The 20289-nt window shown below is 47.7% G+C and overlaps 1 protein-coding gene across 1 annotated transcript; it reads left to right on the top strand.

Moving 5' to 3' along the window:
- The first annotated feature begins 3268 nt into the window (after nt 1-3268).
- On the top strand, nt 3269-16917 carry nfatc1 (nuclear factor of activated T cells 1). Its single transcript, XM_085900660.1, has 10 exons — nt 3269-3415; nt 4669-5671; nt 5737-5896; nt 8378-8583; nt 8827-8999; nt 9419-9559; nt 12646-12701; nt 13336-13468; nt 13718-14107; nt 16202-16917. Exons 1-10 carry the CDS (start codon nt 3370-3372, stop codon nt 16255-16257), a joined length of 2364 nt encoding a protein of 787 aa, XP_085756786.1. The 5' UTR covers nt 3269-3369; the 3' UTR covers nt 16258-16917.
- The last annotated feature ends 3372 nt before the right edge of the window (nt 16918-20289 follow it).

Consider the following 20289-nt stretch of genomic DNA (forward strand, 5'->3'; position numbering starts at 1 on the left):
GAGTCACAGCAGCAAAGTTGTCTGCTAACCATTTACTTGCGGTCCTGCCGCCGTGACACTGAAGCCCTGTGTCGGGCTTGGAGCCTTCACGCCGTACCCTGTGGAAGAGAGAGAAGAAAAAAAAAGACTCCCTTCAGGCTCCTCCCTGGCCTGGGCCGTTACCCAGCAGCGGCCTTCACAACAGGAAACGCGGGATTCCGTCATAGCGGACGGAGAAAAAGGAGAACATTGATGGGAGACAGGAAGTCTGAGCGCAGGAAAGCGAGAGCCGAGAAGCAAAGGGGAGGGAAGTTTAGCCAGCGAGCTAAATAAAAACACAGGCAGAGTGGCTAAAACGTGACCTCCACCAAGGCCCAATGGCGCATGCCTCCTTTTTGCTCTTTCAACCAAATTTATGCTCTTCAAAGTGGCCCAAAATAATAAGTTAATGTCACATGCATTTTTTTTCTCCCACGTAATCTCCAGTAGCACTTCGACTTACTGCCCTTCAGCTTGCCAAAAATGGCCACAAACAGACATCGTTTTTAAAATTTACGCCGCTTTTACTCGGCTCAACTTACTATTACGGAGTTGTCATAAATATTTTTAACTAACATTTTTTTTCATACTATGGGGCCTTAATGTAAGTGTTTAGTATCTTCGTTTCACTCAAAACTTATTGCCTGACTCAATGGAAAAGCCACAAAGAGCTTCCGGCCTACAAAACAAAAAGAAAAAAAACATGCTATGCTAATGCAGTTTTTTTTAATGGCATTTCATGAAATGTAAAGATTTCAAATGTGCCATTTTTTTTTTTCTTCAATCCTACAGATATTGTGCTGTTCCTGCCTTGGCCACCTGGGGGCAGTAAAAACAGATTTATGGAAGCAGTCATTTCTCCCAGTACTAATTAGATCTTCACAGAGGATAAAGAATGTCTGTGAGTATTGTTTTTTATCTACATGTGTCCATTGCACCACAGAACAAAATTGAAAAGGAAAACTTGAAAAGGAGAAAACATTCTCGCGCGGACACAAATGGCTACCAAAGAGTCCGGAAGAGTTAACATTTTTATTTTGGTACCCATCAGTAATATATTTTTGTTTCTTCCATTGTGAACATTTCATCGCTGGTTGTAAAAGAGACTTTTTACTCATTATCCAAACAAGCAAGGTGCCAAAAAGCGGGTCTGGGTTGGCTTTTGATTTCGGATGCTCGTCCCAACTTCTGACAATGGAAACCTTAACGACTGAGCATGAATGGTCTCCTAAGGACACGCTGCCGTTATTATTCATAAAATACACATTCATAAAGTCTTTTTTTTTTTTTTAAATAGTTGCCAAGACAAGCAGTTGATGAGTCAGCAGCAGAACTTTGCTTCTGCATACATGAAAACATCATCTAATGTTCCATTCCGCTGTAGAGACAAACCAGACTGTCGTTTTATTGTGCAGGGACAACCCACCCGCTAAATGTTTTATTGTGGAGGGACAACCCACCAACCCACACCACAGATGGACGACACACGGGGAACACTGTTTGGACCCGTCAGAAAGAATACCCCGTTTGGATGTGGAAGAACTTTTGAGACATCCAAGAACAACTGAAACTTCTTTCATGTGAAATTTGGTGGAAATATAAGACGGCGCACCAAAAAGTCTCAAGGACCCTTGCCTGTAAATAATCGCTAAGTCGGCCATTTTGACTTGAAGCAACCATCTATATTTTTAGGAATTTCAAGTATCGAAAAATTAACCCTTGACACCTCTTTCACCAAAAATATGACTGATCTATTGTGATAGGACACACACACACAAATAAATCTCAAGGACCCTTGCCTGGAATTGAACAGGAAGTCAGCCATATTGGGCAAACACCAGGCCTTGGCAAATTCCATCTCGGAAAATCTCAGTTTAAGTATTCCGATGGTTAAAATGGAGCCGCGAGGGCTCATTCTTTGCAGCCATTGTTGTTCTAGCGTCATTATTTGTGCCCCCCTCGCCATAAGAGGAGTGGCAGGACTATTTATGAAGAATGCACCAGTGTTTATTGCCGCACATGTTTGACTTCCTCATGCGGACCCCTAATAATAATTTTCCATGAGGTCAATGACAAGCATCCTTTGAGGGACTGATGATTTTTTTTTTTTTATCAGAGGAGATGCGCGTGATTTGTAGATAATGGCGAAGCCAATCATTTTTTGGAGCTTATTATGCTTTTTGCTGGTAGCCTAATGAGCTTAACTAGCGGAACCCCATAAGGAAAAATACCCCAAATGTCACTCAGAGGATGGAGTGCAGACCTCCTACAAAGCTCGACAGTCCAAAACCCGGTTGGAATTCTGATGTGCAACCTCGCGCTGTTCCACTTTAGACCTCTAGGTGTTTTTTTTTTGTGTGGGTGTTTTTGACTTGTTCTCTGACCTTCAGGGCTCGAGAGTGGATGTCGTAATCCGAGAGCATCAGAACCACTTGCGGCCGGTCCCGATTGGTGGAAGTGGATCCAGCAGCCGACCGCAGTGAGCGTCCTCCGGGCGGCATTCCCGGAGGATCCTGCTTGCGCGTGTGCTCGGCGTGTCTCAAATGACTGGGTGCGCGAGGTATATAAGAGACTTTGATATTTTTATAATGGCGGCGTCCATAATGATGCGTTTGGCGGGCCCGCAGGCTCAAGTGGCCTCCTGATGGCAGGAAGCGCAAGAAGCAATTACATGCCTTTGCAAAACTTGCAAAAGTCCTCGAGGTGCTTCCTTTTTTTTTTTATGGCATGTTTAAACAACAAAAAAAAACTTTTCAGTTTTCATGTGACAATTTAGAACCATAATTAATCCCAACTTGATTTAAAAACGCCCCCCCACTCCCAAAAAAAAGATTAAACTAAAATTTATTTTTTTTACCACATCCTGACATTTATTTGCCATGTATCCTATTTTGAAGCTGCCATCTTTCTATTTCCTGAATTTGACATTGTGGCCCGGTTCTTAAGACTCTCAACTCCTCCAGGATTCCCTGCCAGCCTCGCTGTCTCGCAGCTGCGCCTGCGCACGCGTGCACAAACAAGCGCGTGGTGCGCACTCATGCTTACGTCACAGGCGCTCCGGAGCGGACGAGGGCGGGGCCGAACCCTCCCGGGGAGGCGATCCTCTGAGGTGATCCCCCGGTTTATAAAGCGCTCCAGTTGCCGAGCGCAGCCCGAGCGGTGCGTCACGGTCACGGATCCCCCCCCCACCCCCACCCAACCCATCCACAATCACTCCCACCCACCCTTTTGGATTCCCCACTAGAGCCGAAAAGGTTTTTTTTCGAAACGAAGGCAAACTGCAACTTTCCTGCTTCTATGGATCACGAACCGAGCCAGTTTGGATCCGAAGCTACACTTTGATGTCACTTTATGATTTTGGGCTTCAAAAAGGAAATGATGAAATCTGCAGAAGAGGGTGAGTTTTCACTTTTGTTACTAATTTAATTTTTTTTTCATTATGTTTTGAGTACTTTTAAAACATCCGATGACACGTTTGACATGTCCGTGTGGCACTTGGCACAATTCCCAATGTGATGATGCACTTTGATGCAAAAAATAGAGACGCTTCCGTTTTCCATTTATGTCCTTTTTGAATGAGTAACGTGACAAGATATGCGTGAAAATAATTTAAGAAGCCACAACCCATACGAATGAGTCACGAAGGAAGAAAATAAAACATATGGTGGAAACGTGTCTTGGAACTCATTTTGGGTCCTGCAAAAAAAAAAAAAACTTTAAGCTTTACATTCAATGCATTTGCACTTACTAATTATTATTATTATTTTTAACAAATCAATCTCTGAAAGCACTCAACATTATCTTTAACAGTACAATATGGTGAGCATCTTGTGACTACCTGGCGGGGACAGCGAGGCGTCCTAAATTTAGCCGCTGAGCCGTGGATAAAAAAAAAAAAAAAAAAAAAGCCCTCTTGTGGTTTCAGCCTGCTCGGGTGCCGCTGATGTCATGTAAATTTACAGCAGACGGGAGCCTCTTGAGTCGGCCTTTGTGACGTCTGCTTCTTCCCAGGCTTTTTGGCACAAGCAGGAACCACATAGACTCCCCCCAACAAAAACGGTTACACTTTATAATGGTGTGATTAAATAATGAGGTAAAATGAGTGGGGGGGGGAACAGTTGGGTAAAGTTAAAATGTACCAGACGGAGTTTATTTTTAGTTGTTTTAATAGCATATGTGTTTGCCCCCACCCATCCACCTGGTCTCCATTTATACAACTGGAGCCATTGGAAATGCTCTGCGTCATTGTTCACCGCGACGTCGCCAAAACTTAGTGTGACTGGTCATGCTGTGGTTGGAAGTATCGGACACAATCGCAAGTCTCAATAAAAACACTGCGGGCGATTGAGCTTAACTTGTTTGTTTTGCTTGTGACGAGACAATTTGTCATTGCTGTCTTTCACCAAATAACTGGTTGCACCGCTAACCGGTGTCAAGAGACATGCTAACCAGTCGGACTACTCAAAAGTCAACCCAAATGAAATCTCGAAAATGGATGGACGGCCTGCATCGACGTTAGTTATGGGTGTAACCAACATGGAAGCAGGGAACTGTCCAAGAGGGACAAACAGGAATTTGATGGGCGGAGGGTTTGTCCACCATGTAAAGCTTGACCAGTGTTAATCCAAAATCCACGTGTTTGTCTTCCAGACGCATACGGCTACACGCCCAATGTCAGCCTCTCCCTCCCGCTGGGCAACCCTTGCCTCGCCCCGCAGTACCTGAGCCTCCAGACCAGCCCCGTCATCTCGATCTCCGAGGCCCACGTCTTTGACAACCAGGACGACCTAAGCGCCGCCGGCTACTACTCGGTCCGCCCGAACGGGGCGCCCGCCCTGGAGAGCCCCCGCATCGAGATCACCACCTACGGTCAGTTCCCTGAGGAGGAGGTAGAGCAGGACAGGCTCCCCGTGGCCAAGCGGGTCAACTCCGTGGTTACGTTGACCCTCCCCAGCGCCGACGGCTACCGGGATCCCAGCTGCCTCAGTCCGGCCAGCAGCGTCTCGTCCCGCAGTTGCCAATCGGAAGCTTCGTCCTACGAGTCGAGCTTCTCGTACAACTACGACCAATCGCCGCAAAACTCTCCCTGGCAATCGCCTACGGTGTCCCCCAAGGGTTCCACCCTGGCCCTGCCCAGCGGCTCACCGCGCCACTCCCCGTCCACGTCGCCCCGCACCGGCGTGACGGATGACCCTTTTGTCGGCCGGGGCGGCTCTCGCCCTAACTCCCCTTGTGGTGCCAAGAGGAAGTACAGTTTCAACGGTGGCGGCACGGCGCACAAGCAGTACACGCCCAACCACTCCCCGGGGCTGTCGCCCCAAACCTCGCCCCGCCTCAGCGTCACAGAGGAGTCCTGGCTTGCCAACACCAACCAGTACACCAACTCCGCCATCTTGGCGGCTATCAATGCCTTGAGCACGGACGGCGTGGCTGACCTGGTGGAAGGCATCCCCATGAAAGCCCGCAGGACCAGCCTCGACCACAGCCCCACCATCAGCCTCAAGCTGGAGCCCGGCGGAGAAGAGCTGCTCCCCGGGGAGCTCTGTCGTGACGAACACCCCTCCAACCGCCTGAAAAAGGAGGCGTACTGCGGAGGTTTTCTTGACGTGCCTCAGCACCAGTACTCCTGGTCCAAGCCCAAGCAGTTTGTCAGGTACACAAACAAAGCAAAGGTCAGCGTGTTGAATCCATTGACCATAACTTGTCCTCTTTTTCCAGCCCATCTCTACCGGCCTTGGACTGGCAATTGCCGTCCAGCTCCGGACCGTACAGCCTTCAGATCGAAGTGCAGCCCAAGTCCCACCACCGGGCCCACTATGAGACTGAAGGCAGCAGGGGGGCAGTGAAGGCTCTGGGTGGAGGACACCCCATTGTACAGGTTTGGAACCACCATTTTCTTGGGGCCAGGGATCCTTTCTGAGTCGCTATGCAGCAATCGGGCCAGTTTTAGTTCTCTAGTCATTTTTGTTTGATGACGTTTTCACACCGAAATGTTATAGATTCTTCTTTGCCCTGCCTTGCCCCGCCCAAAAATTCTAGAGAACTGTGGAGACAGAACATCTCTTCCCCAGCGTAACGTAGTTCACGGGTTGCTGTGGCGACGTGACCCACACACACACACGGCGTGTCCATCAAACTGGGCGACCTCACCCCTTCTCACCCCCCCCCCCCCTCCTCCTCCTCGCTCGCTTTGTCGCCGGTGTGTCAAAATGAGGCGGCAAGCTATTTCAAGATGTCACATTTCTGAATGGGATACGCTATTAGGCCGGCCGGTGGCTTCCTGTCCAGACGAAAGTGACTCACGGCTTTTTCCATTGCGTCCTACATGGCTACTGCGTGCACACACACACACACACACACACGGCGTGATGGAGACCTGCAACAGCTTAGTCACATTAAAAAAAAAATCAGCGTGTTATGTTCTGCTGCCTCAAACTTCTTACCTCAGATCGGCCAAATATAGAATCGATCGTAAAATCACACGTTGCAAATGAGGATGTTTGTTATTTTAAAGAGCTAAGGTGATAACAATTTAAGGACATGAGGTCATGAAAGAGAGAGTGTCTTCTCACTTAAAAACAAAACAAAAAAAAGGGTAAATGCTGTTCCCACCCCCCACCCCCCGTTCCTCATCCCCTCCTTTTCCGCCGCCGCACAGACGTGTCTTTGTTTAGGAAAGTTTTCCCGTGTGCAATGGCTGACATCATCGCGGCGCAACCACACACGTTTCTGGCAGGCGGCTCGGGCCGTGTCGGAGGGAGCCTCAAACAAGGCGCCCCCCCCTTCTCATTACACAGTAGACAAGCCACTTCTGAAGCCCCCCCCCACCCTCCCTTCCATCTTCTTTGGTTTATTCTGGAACATTCTGCTGTGGTTCCCTTTTCCAAAATCCAAGCGGGCACCGTGGGCTGTTTTTTTGTTCTTTTCTGATGCCCGCCGCAACCGCGCACGCCGCCCACCCGTACGTCGACACAAAGTCGACAACAGCTCTTTCCGCACATATTCAAACCTCAAAGACAATTTTGAGTCTTTCGTAACCATCGTTGACAATTTAATTTTCAGCTTGTCATTTTGGTAAAAGTCAAACGAGACCATTTACAGTTTAAACATCAAAGACCATGTCAACAAACCAAATGGAGGTTTTCATAAATATGGTCGATCAAATATTTTGTCGACTTGAATAAAAATGAAAATTTTGTAAACTGCAAACAATTAGAAACTTCACTGAACTTTTGTCCACATCTCGTGTCGGGGGGGGTCATGTGTCATTTTGCTAAATAAATTTCCTTTTAAAATAACAGCCTAGGTCCGCTTGATTCCATTTAGTCAACAAATATCATGTGACGTGAAAAGTGTGAGCCAATGCTCGGATTGTTTTGATCTGGCCTCCCCCTCCCCTTCCTGCTCCGGCCTCCTTCCTCATCGGTGCCTTGAGCTGCCGGAGTCTCGGCATTCCTCTGGTGGGCGATAATGCGAACTCGTTGGGAGGGGCCTTAAACATCTAACCGACCTTTAATTGCCTCGGCCGTCAGCCGGGTCGTACGTTTGCACTTTGGGTTTTGGGCGGACAGCAACAGAAAAATCATATAAACCAAAACTAACTCTTTTATTTATTTATTTTTAAATGGTTTTAGTGAAATGTTATAACTAATAAGCCATTACAACTCTAGCTTATCTTTCATTTATTTCATTTTTAAAATCCTTTACAGTAAAATGTAAAAAAAAAAAAAAAAAAAAAAATGGTGTTGCTCCTGCTTCTAGAGGTTATTTAATGAATTAATATTCATAATTAAAGTGTAGAATGTGCAAAGTGGAGAGGGCCGGAGACCTCGCTTGACACCGCGCTTAAATAAACACCATTGCTAGGCAACGGCCCGTTTCCTTACACAAACATACACACACACTCGAGATTTGAGCGGGATCCCTCCTGCTAATCACATGTTGCTAAGTGAAAAGTCCATTCCAGCCGGCTTGTAATTAAACGAGGCGCTCGCTCGTCTTACTCTGCTCACCTCCCTGCATATTTTTTTTTCTCTGTTGCCTTCATTTCATGGCTGGAGACTTTGAGTCCCTTTGGTAGTTGTTGTTTTGGGCTCTGTGCCTGTTGCATGTGGGTCTTGGTGGTCCCAGTGATGGGAGGGGCTTGAAGGAGGGGGGGGGGGGTCTGTCAAGTCTACCGCATGGAGGTCTGGAAGTACTTTAGCCCCGCGGTAGCAGCAACATACGTCTTCATCCTGTCGAGGTTTTCAGCGATAAAGATCTGAGTAGCGTCAACATTCGGGACCCTTTGCTTTGAAAGCCTAATTTGAAACCCGAATTGGCAAAACATTTGTATCGTCTTTGGTGTCTTTGTGCTCAGCTGCACGGCTACGTGTCCAAGGAGCCGCTGACGTTGCAGCTGTTCATCGGCACGGCGGACGAACGCCTGCTGCGGCCGCACGCCTTCTACCAGGTGCACCGCATCACCGGCAAGACCGTGTCCACGCCCAGCCACGAGGCCGTCTGCAACAACAACACCAAAGTTCTGGAGATCCCTCTCCTGCCCGACAACAACATGCGAGCCATGTCAGTTTTCGCGCACCCGCTACCGTACACAGTCCTGATCCGCTGCGCGAGTACGCTACATGCTAGCATGCCTGACCCCCGTCGTTTTCATGATTTAGTCCATGTGTGCTATGTGAAGCAACGGGCCAGGCTCCAAACGCTAATTCGAAACATCATCCTTCTATTTGATTGCATATATAATTATTTTTTTTTGTCCGGTCAGCATTTTGGATTGAACCGATTTTGTCATTGTGTTGCATGCAGGATCGACTGCGCCGGGATTCTGAAGCTACGCAATTCGGACATCGAGCTGCGTAAAGGCGAGACTGACATTGGCCGTAAGAACACACGCGTGCGGATGGTGTTCCGGGTTCACGTCGGACAGGCCGGTGGCAGGACCGTCTCCCTTCAAGCTGCCTCCAACCCAATCGAGTGCTGTGAGTGACGCAACCGGCACATTGATAGAGAATTGCGGCATGGTATAAATGTGCCAAGTTTGGGAGTGAAAGGAAAAAAAAAAAAAAAGCAGAAGGCAAGCAGGAGTCAGAAGGTAAAAAAAAGAAAAAAGAAAAAAGAGTGAAGTCATGCCGAGGGAAAATATTCATGGAGTAAATATTTAGGCGCAAACATCCATCATTTTACAGAACACACAAACGCTCGCTGACATTGGGATGCTCGGGCCAAGCGGGGAACGGGTCTGCGTCTCATAAACTCAGTAGTGTGTCAGAGAGATAATCGCAGCAACCCAAACGCTCTCACGTGTGACTCAGCGAAGCACAACAGACTATTTCAGTCATCTGGAATCTTCTCTGCACTGCCTACCTCTTATGCTAACCTGACGCTGTCTCGCATCCAGCCCAGAGGTCGGCCCAAGAGCTGCCCCTGGTAGACAAGCAGAGCCTGGAGACCAGCGCTGCCCCCGGAGGCCACAGCATGAAATTGGATGGGCACAACTTCCAGGCTGACTCCAAGGTGGTGTTTGTGGAGAAGGCTCAAGGTGAGTGCGTGTGTGTGTGTCTCCCCTGGAGAAACCCCAGGACTCTTCCCCCGCCGCCTCCCTTCAGAATCTCTTCCATCCTTGCCAGAGTGCCACATGTGGTGCACATTAATGCGCTGTATTTTTAACCCAGCACATTTACATTTGCACAACTTTCCATTGCCTTCTTCAGCAGGGTGTGTGTGTGTGTGTGTGTGTGTGTGTGTGTGTGTGTGTGTGTGCTTGCACATTTCTGACTGGGAGCTATTTGGGTTTGGAGGGAGCTAAAGGAGCGAGACACACACACACAGAGAGAAGGAGGGAGGAGGTGGTGCTTGGTTTACAAACAGCAATTTTCTTGATTGGCCTCAACGGGATAAAAACGTGACGTTTGGGCCTGGTGAGGCTCACGTGTGCTTTCTAAAAACAAGGGAAGCCTTTTCATTGTTTGACCAAGGAAGGAAGGAAGGGTTATCCCCGCATTTTTGACTAATTGCGTCTCCGTGTTGAAAGTGCGATAACAGGATGACAAAAGATAAACGAGTGAAGAGAAAAATGTCAATTCCTACTCCTAGGTCATTTCATTAGGTACATTTGGGTTATGTAATCGGCCACTCAAAAGTACATTTTAGGTTCTTGGTTCTTTGAGGTTGTACCTAATCAATTGGCCATATGGGAGCCATTTCCTAAACACGAGGCGGGCTGCCCTCTGGACCCCGGGCAGATCCAACTCCGCCTCCTTGACAAGGGTTTCCCCGCTTTTGTCGCATTCCATGGAAACACCCTGCGGCCCACGTGCGCCTCCACCTTTCCATCCTTCCACGCGGCCGTCCAAGTCGTGTCCTCACAACGTGACAAAGCCGCTTGGCTCGCCTCTTGTCTTCTTCTTATATCATTCGCAGGCAGGATTTTCCTTTTTGCCACAAAGAGCGCGTGCGCATGCGTCAGAGTTTCCCCTGCAAGTTACACACGTAGGCAGGATGGGTCGCCCTCGACGGGTTGCCAACACACAAAAACCATCAATTGTTTAGTTTTGGACTTGAGAAGCCAACAATCTTCACTGCATTTCCACTCAGATGACAAACAACGGTCCAAAATGTGTGTGCGTGTGCATGCCGATGACTCACACGAGAGGAAAGCCCTGCTTTCCCCTTTAAGGAGCTCGTGGATGTTTCCAGTCGAGTTTAAAAGCATTTGATTAAGTACACGAGCCAATAAGAACACAACTGTGTTTTTATTAATGCCTATATTTCTATCCACGAAAGAGCTAACGCTAATTGAAAAAGCGGCTGCTCGTAATCCAGCTCGTGTTCTCCCACCTGCTCGCGTGCACCTGCAAAGTCGTCACCCGCGACGCAGATAACATCAACCCGTCCAGATTTTCTCGGCCTGTAATCGAAAACGCCGTCCGTCTCTTTTCCCCCGAGCTGCCTTTGGGATGCCGAAACCCGATAAGCGACCCCATTTGGGAAATTACTCCTTTTTCGGCCCACGTCGGGATTTGTTGGGCGGTGTCGGGTTCTGCCGGAGGATTTGTTAAGGCGTTGAGGCAAACAATTAAATGAAGTGGGGCAAAAAATTGAAGATTATGGGATTAGCAGAGCATCTGTAAATAAAGCAAAGCCCGTTGACTATTCATGTTCAGTGATGCTAACGATTAGCCTTTAGCTTATTTTGCCGCAATCCTTTTTTGTTTTATTATTCTTGGCCGTCCGCTCATCACGCCAAAGCGGAGTTGAGCGCGGTGGGTCGTTCTGCTTTTTTTGCCGAACCTCCGCTTGAAGTCGACGTTTTGCGGAACCGTGTTATGTTGCCTCGGAAACCATTCGGGCCTCAAGAGGTTGCTCCGGTGAAGGTTAACGCACCCTTTGGGGGATCCAGAGATGGTTTGGGTTAACTTACGGCCTCCCCCGAGAGAGGAAGAAGCAAGACAAGGCTTCCTTTTGAGCTCATGTGTTTGTGTTTACTGTAGCTCACCACCCCGGCTGCCGTCAACTGGAGGCACCAAAGTGCCTCCACCCACGACCCAATTAGTCAGTCGGCACAGGGGCCCGTTTGAGTCCACAGTGACACGTCACTTTACTGTACGCTATTGTGCATCCGAGCTCCAGGGCGAAGGGCGCTGGGTTTATTTGAGAGAAGGGAAGAAAGGGGGGGGGGGGGAGGGGCAGTGTTGAAGTTGGGATAATATTGGATGCCGTCCAGCACGGTGGGCCGGAGAGCTGAGAACCATATTGTGCTCTGAGGAAAAGGGGGTTGGGGAGGGGACCTTCTGGATCAGTTCAGACCCAACAGATGTTGCCCTCTTGCTCCGGAACATTCTGCGGTTATCAAATCCAGTCTGCGGTTATCAAACAATTCTTATTGCCGTGCAAATACGTGGACCCCCTGCCGGGCGACGTTTTCCCGAGACTGAACTCTGACCCGAGGACAAAGGAAGTACACCGTTGAGTTTTTAAAAACCGCAACGGGGTTCTGGCATTGAAATGCTTTGGTTGTTAGTATCCGGGGGGGGTCTTCGTCTGAGGAGGAGATGGTTAGCCAGTGAGGTCACACCAGCAGCTGGAAGTCCGATTTGCGCTTGGGAACTTAGCGGGAACGCGCCGGGGCTTCTCCGACGGCACGCTGTCGGTGGCGACCCGCGCCACCTCCGACTCCCGACTCGCGAATCGAAAAAGTTGAGAAATGTGTTTACGCAACACAGAGAGCAAAATATCGTGAGTCGAATATTGGAAAGCTCCCCGACGTGCCGCCGAGTAGATTCCAGGCCTTGCGTGTCGGAGGCGACTTTCCAGACGTGGCGGGCTAATGAGCTCGCCAGCTGTCGTCGGGATTCCACGCGCGTTGACTCGTCAAGGCCCCGCATGAGATGTCGCTCATCTCCTTGGAATGACTCAGGGCTATTTTTTTGGGGGGGAGGGGGGCATCCGATTTCTCGCTCCCCCCCCGAGGGGACATGAGCTAACGTGGGTCAGACGACGTGACGTCGCCGGCCTGCTGCTTTCTCCATCAGTGATGTAACAGATGATGAGTGCGCCGCTTCTTCCACTTCTTCATATTTTGCTGGCACGTTTTCCCCCCATTTTGATTTTTCTTTTTCTTTGCAGACGGGCATCACATATGGGAGACCGAAGCCAAAGTGGACCGAGATGCCTCCAAGCATGTAAGTTGAGCCCCTTGCGGACAGAAAGGTCACAAACGCGTCTCTGAGTGGGGCCCGTTTCCTGCTCCTGACCCGTTTCTGCCAAACCGGTCCCACTCAGCTTCAGACAGGTCATCAACCACTTGATTAGGTACACATGATGCAAAACGAGACCAGTTTTACTGCTCTCCTTTTTTTCCCTGCTTTGCGAAGATTCCCATATTATAGAAAGTGCTGGAACACTTGGCACCGTGTTGCGCAATAGCTCACGCTGCATTTGTTGTGATTGACTTCTTCCAACGACATCTGGATGAAGCATAATTGTGAACAAAGTCAGCATCAATTCCTCCTGACTGCTTTAGCGCTCACGTCCAAGGTCACTTTTTGTGACCCAATTTAAAGGTGCGCTCCGGCACATGTGCATTAATGATGTCAGGAAATGACGTCATTTGTGATGAATGCCGTGACGCAATCGGCACAGATGGCCCAGTTTGAGCTTTGCGAGGTTTTCTAATCAACGTGATTGTTCTTATGAAATCTAAATTCAACACATGAAACTCACATTCTGGAATTTGACCCCAAAATGGCAGCTTTAAGTCAAACATGGCTGATTTCCAGGCATGGGTCCTTGAGAATTATTTGTTTTGTTTTTCAGAACACACTCCTGGTGGAAATCCCGCCTTACCGCAACCAGCATCTCTCCATGCCGGCGCACGTCAACTTTTACGTTTGTAACGGCAAGCGGAAAAGGAGTCAGTACCAGCGCTTCACTTACGTGCCTTCCGCAGGTAAACGCCACGGGTGGGCTCTGTCGAGAATCACTCGGGTCAGGCGTCCGCTACAAAAAAACGTTTGTTTCTCATTCCCACTGGACGTGGCGGAAGCCGACGGCACCCAAAGAAAACAATCATCTGTTAGAATGTTTCTGAGTCATGGCACACAAGGGCTTCATTGATCATGTTTGTTTGGGTCTCCTAGCCACAGGCCCACTCACGTACAAATGCGCTGACTCACGTCCGCCGTCCTCTTCTGCTCAGTGCCGACCATCAAAAGCGAGCCCCGGGACGACTACGACGCCCCTCTGCTGCGCGCCGGCCTTTCGGGGCACCCCAAGCCCTACTTCGCGCCTCAGCTGACGTACGGCGAGCAAAGATCGGCGACCGAGCCCAACTCGGGCTCCTCGCCGAGCACCAGCCCCAAACTCCACGACTTGTCACCGCCTCGGCTGCCTCCGCCTTTCCCCGTGCCCCACGTCTCCATCATCCAAGAGACCCCCGGCCGCTTTCAGCCGCCGTCCCAGCCGTCCACGCCTGAGGCGCCGTTCTCCCCTGGTGGCAGCCCCGCCAAGGGGCCGGAGAGCCCCCGGACGTTGGGTGTCAACATCAAGCAGGAGCCGCAGGAGCTGGACCAGATGTACCTTGATGACGGTGAGTCTTTTTTTTTTTTTTGTCCTTCCTGTCTTGTTTGACATCCAACTCGTGTAATGATGATGTCACACTGGGTGCCGCCGTGACGGTAATGAAGTTTTCATGTGGTCCATTACGTCATTAAAGCCTCGGGTGGCTGGCGAGCGGCGCTCAGGTATGGAGTGAAGCTCGTTAAGTTGAAAGTTAGACGCGGCGCCTATTTCAAACTGCAATGTGTTATTTCGCTTCGTTTTTGGAGGGCTGAATGTGTTTTGTGGCCGTGACGTTTTTACAGCTCGGGACATACCTTCGGGGCCTTGTAAAAGCCACAAACACTTAGGTGGAACTCCAAAAGAAGTCGCAATTATGTTTATGACAGCTCAAAGATAGTTTCATATTTTAGTTTCGAAGAAGGATTCCGATACGTGTGACTCACAATCTGATACCAGGTCTTGATCCGATACCAGCCTAATTTTAAGGTATCGGTTACTCATCGAGGGTACCGATACCAGCCACAAATACTCACAACTCTATTCAGACATTAAGGCCTCTTATTTTTTGTCCCACTAGAGGGAGCCAAAATACCAGCCTTTTCAAAAACTCCACACATCTCGACCAATCAGCGGCGCTGCTAAAATGATTGACGTCAACTCTCAATGATTGACTCCCAAGGCTGCCTACTTATGACAGTCTATGATAAACAATCATCTGGAAAGTTCCAGAAAGAACTTCACAGTTTGACACAGCGGGATGTTTTCGAGCGTTCCATCCACTTTCTCGCTCGCCGTCCATCATTGCGCGGCGTCCAATCGCAGGTGTCTTCTTACGGAAAGTGTGAGTCACCACTCGTCTGGCCGCGTATTGACCGTCTGGCCTGCGAGCGAACGAGCTCCTCCTGTAGGCCGAGCCCTGAAGGCCACGGCGGGTCCAAGGCGTGATTTACATGTTAGTAAAAATAGCGCAGGCGGGACAAAGGGCAGCAAAATGTCTGTTTTATGTCGAAATGATGAAAACAGAGCCGAACTGGCTTTCAAAATGTTTGCAGCAGAAGAAGAAATGTGCAATCGCTTGGATGCATCATGACGTTTGTCCTGAAAAGCGCTGGAATAGGCGCCGTGTTCAAGAAGAACAGGAAATCCCAACCGCCAACCTTTTTGCCGACTTCTGCTATTCACCAAAAAACGGCAGAAGCATTTTGTGTGCGCTAGCGCCTCGCAAGAACCCAATAGGAGCCCCGACGTGCTGGGCCAAGAACATCTCGTGGCTTGTGGTTTGGACCAGAACGTGGCAGTAAATTTTAGAAGTGGCCGAGGTGCGTTTGTTTTATCCCTGCGCACAGAGCAGGAGGCGGTCGTTTGAACCCGGTCCTGGTGCCGTGCCGTTAATTGTTTGGGAGTTCCTCGGTGTGTGTGTGTGGGGGGGGGCATGGGGTTACGTATATGTGCCTGGGCCTCCGTATCAGCCGGCGCCAGCTGCGGCGTTCATCGGCGAGACAGGAAGCAGGTTCCGGAATGACTTCATATCAAAAGCCAGCAGTGGCTTGCTACATAAAAGCAATACTGCTGCTTCACTTTGTGTCTAGCCACGCCCCCTTTTAGGTACCCCACAGAAATGTTTGCTCCCAGATGATTATTGGCCAACATGTCAATCTGCCACAGTATAATGCTTGTCAAATTTTCATAAGTATCGGCAGCCGGTATCGACAGCCTTCGTTGAGTACCCGGTACCTAAAAATAATGTCGGTATCATATAAAGACTTTGTCAGTCCTTTATCAGCAGCTTATTCTGTTGCCATGGCAACTCAACCAAGAAGACGATTGGCTTGTTTGTTGACATGAATGTTGGCTGAAGCGTTGGCAACGTCGGACCTCTCGCCCGGGGCGCCCCTCTGGACTATTTTGGGGCCCATCGATACATTGACTTGCCTTCTCCAATTAGATCCCGCGCTTCCAATGAAAAGTAGGACACGGCAAACAGTTAGTGAGCGAGCGAGTGGGCGCAGTCATGTCACTGACATTTCAACAAGGGGTGTGTAGACTTTTCTATCCAAGAGAAATCCAACCACTTGATTTTGTACTTCAATTTTACTTTTTTTTTTTTGTTCTTGTCTTGCAGTCAACGAGATCATCAGGAACGACCTGTCCAGCATCTCGGTCCACAGCCACGCATAGGACCACCAATCCAAATGACATTTAGTCCCTTTCAATTTCAAAAAAAAAAAAAAAAAAAGGACCAAGCATCACTTTAAGAAGCATCCAGTGCCTAACAGGTCATGTGACTCCACAAACCGCAATATTCCTAAAGAAAAGTGCCTTTCAACAAGCGCACACTTTGAGTTGGTTTTAAACTTTCATGCACTTACTGTACAGTTTGTAATGTATTTCTACACATTTAGACAATCTATTAAAATGATTCAGTATGGCTACCAAAGAACAAATCATCTCAAATCCAGCAAAGCTTGACTTCACATTGCTGCCAAGACCAAAGAAACAAAAGCTAACCAGCAGCAATAATAAGTACATAGTAATATTTGAATGTTTTTAAGTAATATTTGAAGGTTTTTAATATTTATTCAGCTTGCATGTGCTCTTTGTATCAATGTTTACCATGCAGCCTCTTCCTATTAGGCTCCTTTTTTTTTAATACACATGTATTTATGAGTCTTATTGCATCTCATTGGAGTTTGCCAAAGAATCCTTGTTAATAAGCCACTTGTTAATCAAAAATACTACTTAGAGTTGGATTTGTATCTTTGTTAGTAAATCATGCAAACTACACAGAGTAAATCATGCTTAGTTCGATTCTTGTTTATTATATGGACATGGCAACAATTTGTTCAACATAATAAAGTACTTTTTTTAGATACAAAATGATTGTTCTCTATTTTATCATCAGTCCTGTATTCATGTGTGATGTCATTTTAGCTGTGTTTTTCTAACTAGAACACGTCGATACACAACTTAATCTACTAATAAACGGTGTTTTCTTTATTTCATAAAGGAGAGTGGACAAAGATCAAGTCAACATTTGCAAGTCAAATGAAAATAAAACTCTTAGGATGCAAAACTCAGCTTAATGTTTTTATATAACAACTGCATGGCAATGATGTCGATGCAGTACGATACAACAGCGACACCCTGCGGTGATCTGTGCGCACTACAGAAATAGATTGGTTTATATAGTGACGTTTGGGGTCTCATTTCAAAAATAGACTCTTGATTTTCATTATAATATAAACATACCAAAATCGAGATATGGTTTCCTCTTTTGTGGACTGGAACAAATAAGAGTAATCATAATTTAATTGAACCAACCTCCTGCTTTGACCATGATTTTTCCCTAATAAAGTGGCCTGTGATTAGGTACACCTGAAAATGGCGGTGTACCTAATAGAGTGTCCATGTGACGTCACAGATCAACCAGCCAATCAGAAAGTGGGGGTGAGGGCGGGTGTGGCACTTTTTACTTTCACTTAAACTTTTTCCCTAATGAAGTGATTAGGTACACCTGTGTCCATGTGACGTCACAGATCAACCAGCCAATCAGAAAGTGGGGGGTTGTTTGGGTGTGGCACTTTTCACTTTCATTTAAATTTTGACCAGGATTTTTCCCTAATGAAGTGGCCTGTGATTAGGTACACCTGAAAATGGCGGCGTACCTAATGGAGTGTCTGTGTGACGTCACAGATCAACCAGCCAATCAGAAAGTGGGGGGTTCTTCGGGTGTGGCACTTTTCACTTTCACTTAAACTTTTTCCCTAATGAAGTGGCCTGTGATTAGGTACACCTGAAAATGGCGGCGTACCTAATAGAGTGTCCATGTGACGTCACAGATCAACCAGCCAATCAGAAAGTGGGGGGTTGTTTGGGTGTGGCACTTTTCACTTTCATTTAAATTTTGACCATGATTTTTCCCTAATGAAGTGGCCTGTGATTAGGTACACCTGAAAATGGCGGCGTACCTAATAGAGTGTCCGTGTGACGTCACAGATCAACCAGCCAATCAGAAAGTGGGGGGTTCTTCGGGTGTGGCACTTTTCACTTTCACTTAAACTTTTTCCCTAATGAAGTGGCCTGTGATTAGGTACACCTGAAAATGGCGGCGTACCAAATGGTGTCTGTGTGACGTCACAGATCAACCAGCCAATCAGAAAGTGGGGGGTTGTTTGGGTGTGGCACTTTTCACTTTCATTTAAGTTTTGCCCATGATTTTTCCCTAATGAAGTGGCCTGTGATTAGGTACACCTGAAAATGGCGGCGTACCTAATGGAGTGTCTGTGTGACGTCACAGATCAACCAGCCAATCAGAAAGTGGGGGGTTGTTTGGGTGTGGCACTTTTCACTTTCATTTAAGTTTTGCCCATGATTTTTCCCTAATGAAGTGGCCTGTGATTAGGTACACCTGAAAATGGCGGCGTACCTAATGGAGTGTCTGTGTGACGTCACAGATCAACCAGCCAATCAGAAAGTGGGGGGTTGTTTGGGTGTGGCACTTTTCGCTTTCATTTAAATTTTGACCATGATTTTTCCCTAATGAAGTGGCCTGTGATTAGGTACACCTGAAAATGGCGGCGTACCTAATAGAGTGTCCATGTGACGTCACAGATCAACCAGCCAATCAGAAAGTGGGGGGTTGTTTGGGTGTGGCACTTTTCACTTTCATTTAAATTTTGACCATGATTTTTCCCTAATGAAGTGGCCTGTGATTAGGTACACCTGAAAATGGCGGCGTACCTAATAGAGTGTCCGTGTGACGTCACCGATCAACCAGCCAATCAGAAAGTGGGGGGTTGTTTGGGTGTGGCACTTTTCACTTTCATTTAAATTTTGACCATGATTTTTCCCTAATGAAGTGGCCTGTGATTAGGTACACCTAAAAATGGCGGCGTACCTAATAGAGTGTCCATGTGACGTCACAGATCAACCAGCCAATCAGAAAGTGGGGGGTTCTTCGGGTGTGGCACTTTTCACTTTCACTTAAACTTTTTCCCTAATGAAGTGATTAGGTACACCTGTGTCCATGTGACGTCACAGATCAACCAGCCAATCAGAAAGTGGGGGGTTGTTTGGGTGTGGCACTTTTCACTTTCATTTAAATTTTGACCATGATTTTTCCCTAATGAAGTGGCCTGTGATTAGGTACACCTGAAAATGGCGGCGTACCTAATAGAGTGTCCATGTGACGTCACAGATCAACCAGCCAATCAGAAAGTGGGGGGTTGTTTGGGTGTGGCACTTTTCACTTTCATTTAAATTTTGACCATGATTTTTCCCTAATGAAGTGGCCTGTGATTAGGTACACCTGAAAATGGCGGCGTACCTAATAGAGTGTCCGTGTGACGTCACCGATCAACCAGCCAATCAGAAAGTGGGGGGTTGTTTGGGTGTGGCACTTTTCACTTTCATTTAAATTTTGACCATGATTTTTCCCTAATGAAGTGGCCTGTGATTAGGTACACCTAAAAATGGCGGCGTACCTAATAGAGTGTCCATGTGACGTCACAGATCAACCAGCCAATCAGAAAGTGGGGGGTTCTTCGGGTGTGGCACTTTTCACTTTCACTTAAACTTTTTCCCTAATGAAGTGATTAGGTACACCTGTGTCCATGTGACGTCACAGATCAACCAGCCAATCAGAAAGTGGGGGGTTGTTTGGGTGTGGCACTTTTCACTTTCATTTAAATTTTGACCATGATTTTTCCCTAATGAAGTGGCCTGTGATTAGGTACACCTGAAAATGGCGGCGTACCTAATAGAGTGTCCATGTGACGTCACAGATCAACCAGCCAATCAGAAAGTGGGGGGTTGTTTGGGTGTGGCACTTTTCACTTTCATTTAAATTTTGACCATGATTTTTCCCTAATGAAGTGGCCTGTGATTAGGTACACCTGAAAATGGCGGCGTACCTAATAGAGTGTCCATGTGACGTCACAGATCAACCAGCCAATCAGAAAGTGGGGGGTTGTTTGGGTGTGGCACTTTTCACTTTCATTTAAATTTTGACCATGATTTTTCCCTAATGAAGTGGCCTGTGATTAGGTACACCTGAAAATGGCGGCGTACCTAATAGAGTGTCCATGTGACGTCACAGATCAACCAGCCAATCAGAAAGTGGGGGGTTGTTTGGGTGTGGCACTTTTCACTTTCATTTAAATTTTGACCAGGATTTTTCCCTAATGAAGTGGCCTGTGATTAGGTACACCT

Source organism: Syngnathus leptorhynchus, chromosome 20 (assembly GCF_054491065.1).
Source record: "Syngnathus leptorhynchus isolate UIUO chromosome 20, UIUO_Slep, whole genome shotgun sequence".
Classification (NCBI taxonomy): domain Eukaryota; kingdom Metazoa; phylum Chordata; class Actinopteri; order Syngnathiformes; family Syngnathidae; genus Syngnathus; species Syngnathus leptorhynchus.

Coding starts and splice junctions, on each gene's coding strand:
- nfatc1 (XM_085900660.1), top strand. CDS start 3,370: ATGATTTTGGGCTTCAAAAAGGAAATGATGAAATCTGCAGAAGAGG. Junction 3,416..4,668: donor GATGAAATCTGCAGAAGAGG/GTGAGTTTTCAC, acceptor TTTGTCTTCCAG/ACGCATACGGCTACACGCCC. Junction 12,702..13,335: donor ACCGAGATGCCTCCAAGCAT/GTAAGTTGAGCC, acceptor TTTGTTTTTCAG/AACACACTCCTGGTGGAAAT.